Raw genomic sequence first — 18,001 nt, 5'->3', positions numbered from 1 at the left:
CAGTTTGTTGACTGTGTCCAGCTCGCTCATAATCACCTGAATGAAAGCTAGACAGTCAGGGGAATAATAAAAAAAAATGACAGCTAGGAAATATTTTTTTTAATTCAGTGCGGCCCTCCGGACCTCGTTGATGGCCGAATGTGGCCCCCAAGGCAAAATTAGTTTGACACCCCAGCGTTGGAATAATAATTACCCCTACATTTGACCTAAAATCATGTAAAGGTGTCATTGAGACCACCTCAATTTAATTCTGGATCAAACACTAGACTACTGTTATGGCTATATTGTTTGATTTAATTTAAGACACTAGGTTTCAGGAAATGGCAGTTACAGGTTTTTAAAAATGCTAAATGCTCCAACTTCCTGAGGGGGTCACGGCCTTTGACCTTCATCAGCACCACCTTGTCAGAAAATGCTAGGGAGAGCCCTGATTGAAAATATATTTTTAGGTAGTTTCTAAAGACCAGCCAATTACCAAGTACCCATAGCAGTCTATATCCTACCATTCCTACTCTTAGGTTCTAAATAAACAGAAAAAACTCACGAACGACTAGTAAATCTCAAACCACAACTGGGTCACACAACTGCATAAGACAAAGACATATTTACACAAGCACTGGTATTTAAACCTTCCTCCTATGCTGAGTCTCCTTACACATCTGGACAGCCAATAGATAGATCTCTGTTGCTAGACAGGACTTTAGTGATTCCTGTTCTTTCTCACTTCATTTGAGCTGACCACAACCAAATTCCTCACTCCTCCCCAACTCACGGTTGTCCTGTTGACTTGTACCAGACTGTGGCTTTTCTCCTTTCCATAGGAAATACCCCTCTCTTCCTCAGTGACATGAATAAGGATATTTCATATTTTCAAGTTTAGAAGTCAGAACCCATCAGTCCCCCCTTTTGAACAATAATTCCATACTGTTTAACATTATATAAACTTGGAAATTACTTAGAAATTAACAAAAAAAATAAAACATGTTCAAGAAACAAAACATGGGCCTCCCGGGTGTTCCCCACCAGAGAATCTGGGTTCGCACCCAGGCTCTGTCCTAACCGACTGCGACCGGGAGGTCCGTGGGGCGACGCAAAATTGGCCTAGCGTCGTCCGGGTTAGGGAGGGTTTGGCCGGTAGGGATATTCTTTTCTCATCGCGCACCAGCGACTCCTATGGTCGGGCCTGGCGCAGTACGCGCTAACCAAGGTTGCCAGGTGCATGGTGTTTCCTCCGACACATTTGTGCGACTGGCTTCCGGGTTGGATGCGCGCTGTGTTAAGAAGCAGTGCGGCTTGGTTGGGTTGTGGACGCATGACTTTCAACCTTCGTCTCTCCCGAGCACGTGCAGGCGTTGTAGCGATGAGACAAGATAGTAGCTACTAAAACAATTGGGTACCACGAAATTGGGGAGAAAAAGGGGGTAAAAATTCACACGGAAAAAAAAAGAAAAAAGAAAGAAACAAAACATGATTATCATCTCCGAGACGAATGGCCTCTGTAATCACACTATGCACACTCTTATTTCCCTTTCTCGTCGGACAACTGATAATGGCATTTCAGCTGGAGCTTTTGACTGTCTCTATTTCCTTCTACTGGTTCCTAAGAGAGTGATAGCACAAGACTAATAATGTGTCAAGCTATGCATAATTATACAGTTGAAGTCGGAAGTTTAAATACACTTGGGTTGGAGTCATTAAAACTCGTTTTTCAACCACTCCACAAATTCCTTGTTAACAAACTATAGTTTTGGCAAGTCGGTTAGGAAGTCTACTTTGTGCATGACACAAGTCATTTTTCCAACAATTGTTTACAGACAGATTATTTTACTTATAATTCACTGTATCACAATTCCAGTGGGTCAGAAGTTTACAAACACTTAATTGACTGTGCCTTTAAACAGCTTTGAAAATTATGTCATGGCTTTAGAAACTTCTGATTGGCTAATTGACATCATTTGAGTCAATTGGAGGTGTATCTGTGGATGTATTTCAAGGCCTACCTTCAAACTCAGTGCCTATTTGCTTGACATCATGGGAAAATCAAAAGAAATCAGCCAAGACCTCAGAAAAAAAATAGTAGACCTCAACAAGTCTGGTTCATCCTTGGGAGCAATTTCAAAATGAACAACAGCAAAGGACCTTGTGAAGATGCTGGATGATGCAGATACAAAAGTATCTATATCCACAGTAAAATGAGTCCTATATCGACATAACCTGAAAGGCGCTCAGCAAGGAAGAAGCCACTGCTCCAAAACCGCCATAAAAAAGCCAGACTACGTTTTGCAACTGCACATGGGGACAAAGATCGTACTTTTTGGAGAAATGTTCTCTGGTTTGATGAAACAAAAATATAACTATTTGGCCATAATGACCATCGTTATGTTTGGAGGAAAAAGGGGGAGGCTTGCAAGCAGAAGAACACCATCCCAACGATGAGGCACAGGGGTGGCAGCATCGTGTTGTTGGGGTGCTTTGCTGCAGGAGGGACTGGTGCACTTCACAAAATAGATAGCATCATGAGATAGGAAAATTATGTGGATATATTGAAGCAACATCTCAAGACATCAGTCAGGAAGTTAAAGCTTGGTCGCAAATGGGTCTTCCAAATGGACAATGACCCCAAGCATACTTCCAAAGTTGTGGCAAAATGGCTTAAGGACAACAAAGTCAAGGTATTGGAGTGGCCAGCACAAAGTCCTGACCTCAATCCTATAGAACATTTGTGGGCAGAACTGGAAAAGTGTGTGCGAGCAAGGAGGCCTACAAACCTGACTCAGTTACACCAGCTCTGTCAGGAGGAATGGGCCAATATTCACCCAACTTATTGTGGGAAGCTTGTGGAAGGCTACCTGAAACGTTTGACCCAAGTTAAACCATTTAAAGGCAATGCTACCAAGTACTAATTGAGTGTATGTAAACTTCTGACCCACTGGGAATGTGATGAAAGAAATTAAAGCTTAAATAAATTATTCTCTACTATTATTCTGACATTTCACATTCTTAAAATGAAGCGGTGATCCTAACTGACCTAAGAAAGGGAATTATTCCTAGGATTAAATGTCAGGAATTGTGAAAAACTGAGTTTAAATGTATTTGGCTAAGGTGTATGTAAACCTCCGACTTCAACTGTAAATGCAAGGAAAAACCAGTTTGATAACATAACGATTCCCATTCTCTTTTCACCTGACTCTATGCCTTCGGGATACTTTTTCTGCTGGGTTCCACAAAAATGAAGGTTATAAAACCTCCTCATGCTTTCACCCAGTCTTCCCCTGTCTGGCCACATGTTTCAAAAAGGTGTTCCCAAGCCATGTCAATTTCACTTCTCTCCATCTCCTTCCTCCTGAATGGCCACCCGATATACACGTGTGGTGGCCTTAATCAACTTTACCTCATCTGGAGGTAACTCAGCACTGTATATACGTTTCCCTCAGAAGATGATATCCCAACAATGCTACTAAGGTAACCCCTGCAACTACTAACACTGCCCATGACGCATACTTCAAAATCCCTCATTTGAGCCGTAGTCCAATTCCATGCTGTTGCTATAATATCCTTCGCCATACTGTCGCTCCTTCAGTTACTGTATCTACAGCGACTGCCGTGAGAATAGCTATTGCATGGAATCTGTCTCCTGCTCTCCTATTGTCTTTGTGGTTCACTGATAGATCTAGGACTAACCCTTTCAGAGACTCCCTACCTGTCTCCCAACTCATACCCGGTTCCCTAGCACCCAACATTTTCAATGACCTGTGTTCTGCTACGGTCGATACCTTCTTTGACAAACTCATCATTGAAAGTTAACAATAGTCTCTGAAATGACAACAGTATCTCTGCCACAATAATATGGGTATGTGTGACGTAACGATTTAACTTCATATTTGTCTTTATATTGTGCACAGTTAGCTGTCCTTCCTGTTCTTTGAGCTATTCCATGGTATCACTCTGCACAGCGGAGTGGTATTGTTCCCCAGACTCTACTAACCCCTTCCTTAATTTATGAGCCACACAGATCTCCACCCCAGACACGTTCCATCCCGCTCTCCCAATTCCCTGTAACGTTAATGCCTTGATTTTTGGGACTCCACAGAATACACTGATGTCCCAGTACATCACTGGGGCCAAGCTTCCTGCCATCCAGGACCTATAGAATAGGCGGTGTCAGAGGAAAGCCCATAAACTGTTATAGACTGTTTTCTCTGCTACCGCACATCAAGCGGTTCCGGAGCGCCAAGTCTAGGACCAAAAGGCTCCTCAACAGCTTCTACCCCCAAGCCATTAGACTGCTGAACAATTGTTTTAAATCTACCACCGGACAATTTACATTGACCCCCCCCCCCTCTTGTACACTGTGGCTACTCGCTGTTTGTTTGTTACCTGTGCATAGTCACTTCGCCCCCACCTACATGTACAGATTACCTCAGCTAGCCTGTACCCCTGCACACTGGCTCGGGACCGGTGCCCCCTGTATATAGCCTCGTTATTCTTATTGTGTTACTTTTTATTATTACTTTTCATTTTAGCTTACTTGGTAAATATTTTCTTCTTGAACTGCACTGTTGGTTAAGGGTTTGTAAGTAAGCATTTCACGGTAAAGTCTACACTTGTTGTATTCGGCACATGTGGCAAATAAGATTTGATTTGTACGTACCTTGCCTCCTGCTACAAATACATTTGCACATAAATCATTTCATCTAACCCATAACACATTAGTCACTACTACTAATCCACTTCTATAGTTATAAACATACTAAAACATTCTCAAGTCAATTAGTCAATTTCCAAACAATCCCTCTTCTGGAACAATGATCACTCTTATGTTCCACAACATCTAGAAACATATTGACTTGAACAGGGAAGAGACAAAAATACATGTTAACAATTTCACACCACCCTTGATGCGGATGAGATTGGGGAGAGAGCCGTCCATCCATTCTGTTCTATGCCCATGGGATGCTAGTCTCCATGCAAGTCTCCTTCATCCTCATCCTCGGGTGACAAAGCAAGACACAGACTATGAGCCTTGTACGTAATTAGTTGTACGGTATCATCCAGCAATCCACATGTATTGATGCGCTTTAACATTATGATTCTGATGATATTGTAAAAAGAAATCCCTACTATCCAGTACCCCCTCATGGTTGGCCCAAGCTATCATCTAGTGGGTTCTCTAATAACCTCCCTTTCGGAGGACACTAAAAGATAAGGTTTAAAGTAATTAAAACCCTCAATAAATTCAAGCAGTGCACCCTCCCCTCAGTTTGTGCTCTCCTCACAGCTGAGGGGCAGTGCTCACTCTCTCTCTCTTTATCTTCTAATCATAATTAAAACATTTGATAAATTATCCAACCCAAATTTAGAATTACAGTCCTTAGTGCTCTATGTTGAGTCCATCACTTGAATTCAAGCCCCTCAACTTAGCACACATTGTCACGGTTAGAATGTACATTTACAAACCGGACCATATTTTACCCATATTAACTTTTCTCATTACAGCCCCCGTTTGTCCCTGTTTTACTGTCACGAGTGGCATGTTAATGACAGATCGGTATCTCAATGCACTCTTAGTCTAAATTATTATACATTTTGCAGTGTGCAGACCTCCACAATCAACCTGATACCCCAAATAAACAATTATTGGCATGGTTGACCACCCCCCGTTTCTCCCTGGACTCATCCTTTTAGCGTGTCTTCATGTTCTTTTTCAGGTAGCGTTACAGGTAGCGTTACATGTAGCGTTACACGTAGCGATACAGCTAGCGTTTCAGGTAGCGATACAGGTAGCGTTACAGTTCCCAACAGCACATAGGTAACTCATGCCTGTTACAGTTGATGGCCCATGATAATGTCCTGATTTCAATATCTGGGAAATTAATCAGATTTTCCCAAGCACACGGGTCTCTCAACTGAGCTGCCACCACCATTCTGTGCAGTCCATTCTTTCTGGTGCATTTTTCCCACCAGTACACCAGCAGCATGAGAGAAGTTTGGACGTGATTTCTCTCCATGCTCACTCCACATGCACGGTCTCAGGCCTCATGCCGCACTCCTGCTGCTCGTACACAATTTAGTTTGTATCCCATAAGGTAATGGTAAAATAGACTAGAGACGAGTGTCCCACATTCATATTATGCTTAAATCTCACCTATTGTCTTGATCATTTCTATTGAGGTTGATCAGGCCTCACCAGAAAGTCAGGACAAAGGTAATTTAACACCATTAAGTATTTTATTTTCCTTTTCTTTCCCTGTAATTCAGGAACCACTTAACAACATGTCAAACATTTTCATCATTCTGCGTACCCAGTTTAAAACCAAATTAAAAAGACCTCACACAATAAATCATACACGGTATTAACACCACTAACAAATATTCATAACCGGTGAGTTGTGTGTGCGTGCTGGTGTGTGTGGTAAACCGTAGGGAAAAAACAAACACATGACCAGGTCTTACTTATCTGGGAGCTCCCTTTATGGCTGAATCCGGATACCTTTATACTTATTAAAACTGCAGAATTTCACTAACTGCTACTTCCAACCCTCAAACACCTAGATCCCCTGAACGCAGCTCACTCTCCAGATCCCAGTCACCTGAATTCTAATCACCTGTTCACACACCTGTATGTTATTATCACACACTATTTAGTTCAGTTCTTTGCACCCCATCACTGTGAGGTATTGTTTGTTTTGTGACACACGTCTTTCTGAGCTCTGTTTTTCCTGTGATTTACTCCTCCCGTGTATGATATTTTTTACCTGCCTCACTAACACCCTGCCTGTACTTTAGTCTATCAAATTTCCTGTTATCTACCTATAGCCTGATCTCCCGGACTACGTTACTAGCCTTTTCCATGTCTGTACTGTTGCCCTTTTGGACTCCCTGTGTATGACCTTCTGCCTGCCCCAGGACCCAGCCTCCTCCTGTGGTCCTTTGCAATAAACACCTGCTGCTCCCTGCGCTTGAAACAAGCTCTGTCTCCCCTCATGTTCATTACAACTGCTCTCCCAAGACAAGTCTCAGGAAACATTCCAAAGGGAGATATGATGACATCCCCTCCTCTTCTGGAAGTGAAAGTGTACATCTTAATCAGCAACCTAAAAGTTTTCATTACAATCAAAACATGAGTCCACTGTCCTCCCTCCAATTGTTTGTTTTAATCCACCCCAATGTTTATGTACTCTTATTTAGCATGTAGGACCCTTAGACACGGCGACATTTATCTCTCAACCAAGTTTAACAATTCATTGGTCTCTCTTTTCCCCATGAGGTTCCTTAACCACCACACCACAATGCCCTACATGTTCATGAACAAACATTTTTAAAAGGAATTTCAGGTTTGGCAACCCCAATGCTGTCGCTTGACAGAATTTATTCTTTAAAACTCTTAACACTTACAATATTAACTCCAATCTAATTTCTCGTGACCCCTCCTCCCTTTCGTCAATTCTATACATTTATTTCAGAATAAGAGGAAATAAAATGTCTCACGAGATTAAACCCCCTCAGCTGTTAAACCCAGTCTCAGCTGTTTGTGGGGGGGGGGGGGGGGGTGCAGGCCAGGGAAAGCTCAGGCAGGTCGTAGGGAACCAGGAACTGAGGCTGGGGCAAGGGGTGTAGGGGCAGGATAAGCAGGTCCGGAGTGGAATCCAAGGAAGCAGTAGAGTGGGGGTGCAGGGCAGGGAAGCAGGACTGACGAGACGAGCGGACTGGAGACAGGGACCAGAGTCAGTGCGGACAGAAACAGTAGTGGAGAGAAAAGCAGGGTCAGGCTAGGGAAAATAGGCACAACAGGATAAGATCTATGCAGGAACAAATGGCTTGAAACGCAGACTGACTGAGCAGAGGCTACGATCTGGCAGCGTGGAAGTGGCAGGGCTAAATATTTGTAGAGGTCTTGATTATGGAACAGGTTGCAGCTGGTGGAGATCCGCTCTGACTCCAGCACACCTGTCTCCACTCACACAATCACATACACCCACAGACAGACAGACAGCACTGGGGAGTGGCGGCAGGTTAGGGAGACACAGGATGAGAAGTAGAGGGCATGGAGGAGCAGATGTAACACCTACCCTACACCATATATTTACGACCAGTCATTACACAATGGGCCTACTGAATAAACTCAGGCTTTCTAGGTCCATATCCTATAATTGTTCAGCCTACGATTCTCATCTCCCCAAGATGTTAGAATGAGTGGTAACAGATGTAGGAACTGTCACTGATTCTGACTCTGTAGTTCAACTGTAAATCGTGGTGAACCCTGCTCGCAGTGCCAACTGTTAGGTTCTAAATAAACCAAGTAAAAATTCAGATGTCTAGTAAAGCTTAAACCAAGTTTATTCACCCACTGGGTCACACAGCTGCAAAATACATATTTACACAAGCACTGGTATTTAAACCTTCCTCCTATGCGGAGTCTCCTCCTTACACATCTGGACAGCCAATATATCTCTGTTGCTAGACTGGACTTTGGTGATTCCTTCTCACTTCATCTGAGCTGACCTCGGCCAAATTCCTTACTCCTCCCCAACTCACTGTTGGCTGTCCTGTTGACTTGTACCAGACTGTGGCTCTTCTTCTTTCCATAAGATACATGATGTCTAACAATAACATGTTCTGACAGAATGTAAACGTTCTGCATTCCCTTCTCCCTGAATAAGGATATTTTATATTTTCAAGTTTAGAAGTCAGAACCCATCACTACTGAGGCAGTTTTCTGCCAACATCATTATTAAGCTAAACGTGCGCGTCATGGGGTCCGGGGCTGGGAGTACCGCCACCGTGCTGAAGAGGTACTCATAAAAATGTCTGAAGTTGGCAGGTCTGTATTTTTTAATACTTATTTGAATAGGGCCTTGATCATCATTGATTTCCCTTGACCCCTAAACCAAATAGCACCTTCAATCTTACACTTCAGATCGCTCCATACCCTGTTTTGTAAGTGACTACTTACCATTGTTTTGTTTTGATACAGTCCACTGTACTCATTAGGTTAGCTCTTGTTCAACTTAGGGTCAGCAGTCGACATTGTATTAGCACGTAACTCAAGTTCGGTAAGCATTTGGTTAATAAGGTATTAGCATGGGGCTAAATGTTGATTATCACAGGAGTTGGCATGTTAGTGGTCTACTCTGGGCTCCCTCAGTGCTCTGACAACTGAATGAGACTTCACAGCTCACCAATCAGCAGTAGAAAGGACCTCACACAAGAACCTTGTGGGGGTCATCTGCCCGTTGCCAGGCAACCCAATGCTACCTCCAGGGAACCAATGAAAAAGTCCACTAATTGGCTGGAGCATAGTGTTCAGAATGGAAGTAAAGCCTGCATTCAGGAAAGGAGAAAGAGAGAGGAGTGAGACGTTTACAAGACACGTCAAAGGGGCATCTTTCGAAAGAGTAACCATAGAGGTTCACTTTGTAAGGTTCACTTTTATGTTGTCTTTTTTTTTTGTACATATATTTATTAGGAATTTGTACATGTTTTTTTGACAGTGAGAGAAATGTAAATTGAGAGATATATGAGAGGGATACAGTACAGAAAGTGAGTGGTGGAACCTGCTTCCAGAGGCACGTGGTCCAGGTGCACTAATCTGCCTCCACGGGCACGTGGTCCAGGTGCACTAACCTGCCTCCAGGGGCACGTGGTCCAGGTGCACTAACCTGCCTCCAGAGGCACGTGCTTCAGGTGCGGTAGCGCTACAACTAGACCAAACCCCGGCACTGGGTGAAGATTGATGTCTGTGCTTATGTTTGCATTTGTGTATGACTTGAGCGTCCTGAAGCTCTCTTCTACACTGAAGAAAAATATAAACACAACATGCAGCAATTTCACTAAGTAACAGTTAATGTAAGGAAATCAGTCAATTAGGCCCTAATCTATGGATTTCACATGACTGGGAATACAGATCTGCATCTGTTGGTCACAGATGCCTTTAAAAAAAGGTAGGGGCATGGATCAGAAAACCAATCAGTATCTGGTGTGACCACCATTTGCCTCATGCATTGCCATCGATAAAATGCAATTGTGTTCGTTGTCTGTAACTTGTGCCTGCCCATACCATAACCCCAGCCGCCACCATGGGGCAGACTGTTCACAACGTTGACATCAGCAAACTGCTTGCCCACAAGATGCCATACATGCTGTCTGCCATCTGCCTGATACAGTTAAAACCAGAATTAATCTTTGAAGAGCACATTTCTCCAGCTTGCCAGTGGCCAGCGAAGGTGAGTATTTGCCCACTGAAGTCGGTTATGATGCCGAACTGCAGTCAGGTCAAGACCCTGGTGAGGACGACTAGCACACAGGGTCAAGACCCTGTTTCTGACAGTTTGTGCAGAAATTCGTTGGTTGTGCAAACCCACAGTTTATTCAGCTCTCCGGGAAGGCTGGTCTCAGACGATCCCGCAGGTGAAGAAGCCGGATGTGGAAGTCCTAGGCTGTCGTGGTTACACATGGTCTGCGGTTATGAGGCCGGTTGGAAATACTGCCAAATTCTCTTAAACGTCTTACAGTAGAGAAATTAACATTAAATTCTCTGGCAACAGCTCTGGTGGATATTCCTGCAGTCAGGATGCCAGTTGCACGCTCCCTCAAAACTTGAGACATCTGTGGCATTGTGTTGTGTTGTGTGACAAAACTGTCCTTAGTACAAGGTGCACCTGTGTAATGATCATGCTGTTTAATCAGCTTCTTGATATGCCACTCCTGTCAAGTGGATGGATTATCTTGGCAAAGGAGAAATGCTCACTAACAGGGATGTAAACAAACTTGAGCACAACATTTGAGAGAAATAACCTTTTTGTGCGTATGAAACATGTGACCAACACTTTACATGTTGTTTTTACAGTTGAAGTTGGAAGTTTACATACACATAGGTTGGAGTCATTAAAACTCATTTTTCAACCACTCCACAAATTCCTTGTTAACAAACTATAGTTTTGGCAAGTCGGTTAGGACATCTACTTTGTGCATGACCCAAGTAGTTTTTCCAACAATTGTTTACAGACAGATTATTTCACTGTATCACAATTCCAGTGGGTCAGAAGTTTACATACACTATGTTGACTGTGCCTTTAAACAGCTTGGACAATTCCAGAAATTATGTCATGGTGTTTTCTTCTGTTAGGCTAATTGACATAATTTGAGTCAATTGGAGGTGTACCTGTGGATCTATTTCAAGGCCTACCTTCAAACTCAGTGCCTCTTTGCTTGACATCATGGGAAAATCAAAAGAAATCAGCCAAGACCTCAGAAAAAAAAATGTGTAGACCTCCACAAGTCTGGTTCATCCTTGGGAGCAATTTCCAAACGCCTGAAGGTACCACGTTCATCTGTACAAACAATAACACGCAAGTATAAACACCATGGGACCACACAGCCGCCATACCGCTCAGGAAGGAGACACGTTCTGTCTCCTAGAGATGAACGTACTTTGGTGCGAAAAGCGCAAATCAATCCCAGAACAACGGCAAAGGACCTTGTGAAGATGCTGGAGGAAACAGGTACAATGAGTCCTATATCGACATAACCTGAAAGGCCGCTCAGCAAGGAAGAAGCCACTGCTCCAAAACCACCATAAAAAAGCCAGACTACAGTTTGCAACTGCACATGGGGACAAAGATTGTACTTTTTGGAAAAATGTCCTCTGTTCTGATGAAACAAAAATAGAACTGTTTGGCCATAATGACCATCGTTATTTTTGGAGGAAAAAGGGGGAGGCTTGCAAGCCGAAGAACACCATCCCAACCGTGAGGCACGGGGGTGGCAGCATCATGTTGTCGGGGTGCTTTGCTGCAGGAGGGACTGGTGCACTTCACAAAATAGATAGCATCATGAGGCAGGAAAATTTTGTGGATATATTGAAGCAACATCTCAAGACATCAGTCAGGAAGTTAAAGCTTGGTCGCAAATGGGTCTTCCAAGTGGACAATGACCCCAAGCATACTTCCAAAGTTGTGGCAAAATGGCTTAAGGACAACAAAGTCAAGGTATTGGAGTGGCCAGCACAAAATCCTGACCTCAATCCTACACAAAATTTGTGGGCAGAACTGAAAAAGTGTGTGCGAGCAAGGAGGCCTACAAACCTGACTCAGTTACACCAGCTCTGTCAGGAGGAATGGGCCAGAATTCACCCAACTTATTGTGGGAAGCTTGTGGAAGGCGTTTGACCCAAGTTAAACAATTTAAAGGCAACGCTACCAAATACTAATTGAGTGTATGTAAACTTCTGACCCCGTTATTTTGACATTTCACATTCTTAAAATTAAGCGGTGATCCTAACTGACCTAAAACAGGGAATTTTTACTAGGATTAAATGTCAGGAAGTGTGAAAAACTGAGTTTAAATATATTTGGCTACGGTGTATGTAAACTCCCAACTTCAACTGTATGTTTTTGTTCTGTATACATGGCTCTGCTGCAGTTTCAATCGGGATCCTCCCTGCCCTGGCCCAACCATAGTGCTGTCTCTCCTCAATGTTGGTGAACCCACTAGTTAAGGCCAACATGGCTTCACACTATCCCAGTCTCCACTCTCTGTCAATCTCCCCCACTGGCCCAGGCCCCACTGGCCCAGGCTTCAACAAGCCTGCCTGTGAACAGTACTGAAGACCCTTGGTCAGAGCCTTGTAGGGGTTTGAGGCTATTCAACTTGTTCTCCCCGCCCATCTGCCATCAGGTCTCCTACTGGTGGTCATGACTTGACTGTCACCGCCTGGAGATGGTCCTCATTATGCCCTAGCATGAGAGAGAAGGAAAGAGGCAGCGACACAAAGAGAGAGCGAGAGAAAAAAGAGAGGGCCATGCTATAATTAGTTCAAATAGCCTCCTCTTTTCCAGTACATGATGATTAATTAGGCCTCTCGCACCTCCCGGCGTTGCTTCCCTTCACTCCTGCAAAAATGCCTGCTAGGATATGCGGTCCCTGATTTATCCCTCACTCCCTCTGTTGCTCTTTTTTTTTCCTTTCTTACCTCTTTGTCTCCATTTGCTCTCTCTAACTCACTCCCTCATTTAATTAATATTTTCAATTTTTGCTAGAGACATGATTTAGCGACATTTCGGTGGCAGAAGTGGTATCCAATGGCCATAAGCAGATGAATCAAATCAAATCAAATTTTATTTGTCACATACACATGGTTAGCAGATGTTAATGCGAGTGTAGCGAAATGCTTGTGCTTCTAGTTCCGACAATGCAGTAATAACCAACAAGTAATCTAGCTAACAATTCCAAAACTACTACCTTATAGACACAAGTGTAAGGGGATAAAGAATATGTACATAAAGATATATGGATGAGTGATGGTACAGAGCGGCATAGGCAAGATACAGTAGATGGTATTGACTACAGTATATACATATGAGATGAGTATGTAAACAAAGTGGCATAGTTAAAGTGGCTAGTGATACATGTATTACATAAAGATGCAGTAGATGATATAGAGTACAGTATATACGTATACATATGAGATGAATAATGTAGGGTATGTAAACATTATATTAGGTAGCATTGTTTAAAGTGGCTAGTGATATATTTACATCATTTCCCATCAATTCCCATTATTAAAGTGGCTGGAGTTGAGTCAGTGTGTTGGCAGCAGCCACTCAATGTTAGTGGTGGCTGTTTAACAGTCTGATGGCCTTGAGATAGAAGCTGTTTTTCAGTCTCTCGGTCCCAGCTTTGATGCACCTGTACTGACCTCGCCTTCTGGATGATAGCGGGGTGAACAGGCAGTGGCTCGGGTGGTTGTTGTCCTTGATGATCTTTATGGCCTTCCTGTGACATCGGGTGGTGTAGGTGTCCTGGAGGGCAGGTAGTTTGCCCCCGGTGATGCGTTGTGCAGACCTCACTACCCTCTGGAGAGCCTTACGGTTGTGGGCGGAGCAGTTGCCGTACCAGGCGGTGATACAGCCCGACAGGATGCTCTCGATTGTGCATCTGTAGAAGTTTGTGAGTGCTTTTGGTGACAAGCCGAATTTCTTCAGCCTCCTGAGGTTGAAGAGGCGCTGCTGCGCCTTCTTCACGATGCTGTCTGTGTGGGTGGACCAATTCAGTTTGTTTGTGATGTGTACGCCGAGGAACAGTATTGCTTAACGTAAACACGTTCCTTTTCCAGGTGACCCCTAACCTGACCCCGGCTGCAACCCCTGTTCTGCCCAACTTGTCCAGCCCGCCTACCCCCAACCCGGCCCCTCCAGGACCCACTATGGTGGAGAGTGGCCCGGTGGCCTATGACGAAGTGGCAGAGGATGATGAGGAGGAAGAAGTGGAGGAGCCCTGTGTCAGTGCGTTGCAGCTCCTGGGAGGAAACGGTGAGAGAACATGCAATGCAGATCACACACACATTACAGTACAAAAACATCCACACACCACACACAAACACACACACACACACACACACACACACACACAAGCGAGTCATAGCATGTCATTACAGACTTGACTATAGAACGTATCCATGGCACAATAGGTAAGTAACAATTCATTGCAAGATCTTTTCAACGCGTGTGAATCGTAGGTGTTATGGCTTATTTTCATCAACGTTGTTAAAAATTGCATGCGGCAGGGTAGCCTAGTGGTTAGAGTGTTGGACTAGTAACCGGAAGGTTGCAAGTTCAAACCCCCGAGCTGACACGGTACAAATCTGTCGTTCTGCCCCTGAACAGGCAGTTAACCCACTGTTCCTAGGCCGTCATTGAAAAGAAGAATTTGTTCTTAACTGACTTGCCTGGTTAAATAAATTGCATCAGCCCTGAAGGCATACCCCAGGCAACATAATCCTAGCGCTGTGAGCTTGTGATGGTGCTGATTGAAATGCTAACCCAATGGACCTGCACACTAGCATTTCACTCCCTTTCTCTTTTTCTCTTAGAGTACGGCTGTGAGGCTGAAGAGGAAGAGGTTTTCTAGGCTCGATTTTTCCTCTTCTTTCATCAAATACTGCGGATTCTCCAAAATAGTTGTCTCACCATTGACCTCTTTGAGCGGGGGACAGTCGCCAGAGGAAGGGAGGAGAGGAAAAGGACATCCACTGTTCAGATAAACTGCTAAGGTGAACATGGAGTGTGGCTGGGTGTGGGGAGAGCTACGGGGTATGCAAGATTTTATTCCAGCCTTGCTCAAACACACCTGATTCAGCCAATCAATGTCATGATCAGGAGTTGGTTAGTAGAATCAGGTGTGTTCCTGCACAACCAGTCGCTCTCTATGAGGAGGGTTGGCCATCCCCGGTCTTCTAGAAAGACAGGGGTACCATTTTGGAGTTGGGAACTCTGGAGTGCATTAGCAAAAGATACGCGAAGCAGTGAAGTTAAAGCAGTGCAGGGTATATGCAGATTGCAAGTGACTGGCTTCAGTGAATGGCTTCACATTATCTTCAATGGCTACAATGTGGCTATACCTCTTTAGCCATCTTGAAGCGTAGGGTGAAATTTCCTCTAGATGCTGATCTTGAATCAGTTTTGCCAGTAATGAAGGTTAGAATTTAGGGGGGGACGCTGATCCTGTGCTTGCCTTTTGAAGAAAAAAAATTCACAAATATCCACAATCCTCGGTCACCTACTTTTCTATTGTTACAGAGTTCACACTGACCCGTCTGTCCACTCCATGAGCAGTCGGCGAGAACAGCTAGGTCGTGCCAGTTCACTGGTACTGCAATGGGCCTTTTGTCATTGCCGCATTGCATTATGCTCTGTAGAGAGGGCCTGCGTCCCAAATAGCATCCTATTATTCCCTACATAATGCACTATGGTCAAAAGTAGTGCACTATATAGGGAATGCCATTTGGGAAACGGTCAGGGAAAGGGCATACCGGAGTGTATCCACTCAACCTTGCTCGCCTTTCGTAGCGGTGCTATAATTGTCAAAACGGGACGTTGGCTTCAGCTGGCAGGGCTATTCAATGCATCTATGGGCACTGAGTAGCACAATGGGCACAAAATGCCCATCACCATTCTCTCAATAAATACCCGAGTTGGTCAGTCCCTTTTCAATTCCAGACATTGAAATTAACATTTGGACGTATTTATCTTGTTGTTTATTACCGCCTGTCATGTGGTTGAAAGGGAATTGATACTGTGCTTACGTCCATCCTTGTTTACCCCCTGTCCTTTGATCTCTGTAGAATCTTCCTTTATGATCGTCATCAAATGCTGGTATTCACAAATGCAGTTTTTTAAATAATGAAATTAACTGGCATTCATTTTGTAAAATATGTACCTAATGCAAAACTCAGTGGGTGGTATTTTGAAAAAGCAAAGAAGTGCCGCTGTTGTCATAACAAACCGTATCACTTCAAATAAATTGTGTGCATCGTGTATAAGCGCTGATCGTTGCCGATTTTTTTTCCAGGTTGTTTTGATAATGAAAGATTCAAAAATAAAATGCTGCTACGATTATTAGGAGTAATACGGTCACTTTCCACACTAGCGGCACTTTTAAGCTTTGACAAAGTGAGGCCTGATGTATCCATGAAACCTAGAATAGTACAAGCACTCCAAGGCAGCTATCTCTTGGTAGAGCTCTGTATATCATTGTAAAAAGGAAGGAAAAAAAGACAAGAAAGTTTACTGAAATGCTTTTGTTTGTTTGTAGAAATGTCATTGTATTTTAGCTATTTTATCTTGTGCATACTTTTCAAAAGGAAATATGAGGAACTACAACTATGTATGAATGTAAATATCAATCCTTGTTGGGTAGTCTGTTTGTATGTTTATATATGTTGTTTCGCCTCAAATGGCCATTTCAGATGAAATATTAGCCTGCTTTTGTGTTTTTGTACATTTACTTACAGTATGTTTTATGACAAAATTCTGTCATTTTATGATTTTATATGAATTCACTGGTAAACTGAAAAGGATTGTAGATCCTGGTGTTCTGTATTTTGATATTCTACACGTCAACTCCACCAGCTTTTGAACAGAACATTTCCTAACAGCATTCCAAGTTAATCTAGGCCTGGATTCAATCCAAGGTGTGTTATAGCGCATATCGCTCGCTATACATCCGACAATGTGCCTTTTAAAGGCATTTTCCTTGACGTTCGCAGAGATAGCATTCACAGTGCTTATGGCAGCTCAATCGTAAATTACTGTTTAAAGTCGGTTACAGTGTACTGTGGTATAGTGTACTGTGTTACACAATAACGTGCCTTGCATTGAATCCCGGCCCTAGTTAAGGAACAATAGTTCCTCACAACAACACAATCACACACATTCCATTTTTATCAGTGAATAAACTCATTTCAGTTAGTGTGTATTTTTTTAATTGGATGATATGATCGTATCAGCTATGTATCTCACTGTCAAGCGGAGGGGGGGGGGGGGGGGGGGTTGAATCAATAGAGAAAGCGAGGACAGGTGGAAAGAAAGAGTGGAATTGGTGGGAAGAAAGGGTGAAATAGAGAAAGATAGGAGTAGGTGTTAAGAAATAGTGAACTGACATTGACATTTTAATGTGGTGTTTCTTAAAAATGTTTTTGTCTGGCAGAGTTACATTACATTATCTTGGCTACCAGAGGGGTCTCAAAGGAGCATAGGGGGTTTAATTGTGTGTGTGTGTGTGTGTGTGTGTGTGTGTGTGTGTGTGTGTGTGTGTGTGTGTGAGAGTGAGAGTGAGAGTGAGAGCGAGTGTGTGTGTGTGTGAGAGTGAGTGAGTCACCAGATCTCAACCCAATTGATCACTTATGGGAGACTCTGGAGCGTCGCCTGTGACAGCGCTTTCCACCACCATCAACAAAACACAAAATGATGGAATTTCTCATGGAAGAATGGTGTCACATCTCTCCAATAGAGTTCCAGACACGTGTAGAATCAATACCAAGGTGCATTGAAGCTGTTCTGGCTCGTGGTGGCCCAATGTCTTGTTAAGACTCTTTATGTTGGTGTTTTCTTTATTTTAGTGTTGGTGTTAACTGTATGTCTTATTAGGCATATAATATGTTATGTCTCTCCATGGACAACATTTTCAACTGTCTCATCCGACAATGATGCTATTTAGTCCGAAT

At 43.4% G+C, this 18,001-nt stretch overlaps 1 protein-coding gene across 2 annotated transcripts in view; it reads left to right on the top strand.

The window, feature by feature from the left end:
- LOC139415235 (BRF1 general transcription factor IIIB subunit b) overlaps window positions 1–17,246 on the top strand; it is a 131,077-nt gene extending 113,831 nt beyond the window's left edge. Inside the window, exons 18-19 of one of the 2 annotated variants that reach the window (XM_071163165.1) lie at window positions 14,114–14,309; window positions 14,870–17,246. In XM_071163165.1, the coding sequence (XP_071019266.1) occupies window positions 14,114–14,309; window positions 14,870–14,907 (234 nt within the window). In that variant the 3' untranslated portion in view covers window positions 14,908–17,246. The remainder of the gene's footprint in view (window positions 1–14,113; window positions 14,310–14,869) is intronic. The other variant, XM_071163167.1, reaches the window with a different exon arrangement.
- Window positions 17,247–18,001: the final 755 nt, after the last annotated feature.

The sequence above is a fragment of the Oncorhynchus clarkii genome, chromosome 8 (genome assembly GCF_045791955.1).
Source record: "Oncorhynchus clarkii lewisi isolate Uvic-CL-2024 chromosome 8, UVic_Ocla_1.0, whole genome shotgun sequence".
NCBI classification, from domain to species: domain Eukaryota; kingdom Metazoa; phylum Chordata; class Actinopteri; order Salmoniformes; family Salmonidae; genus Oncorhynchus; species Oncorhynchus clarkii.
The sequence above is the reverse complement of the archived record's forward strand: the minus strand, read 5'-3'. Positions and strand labels throughout refer to the sequence as shown.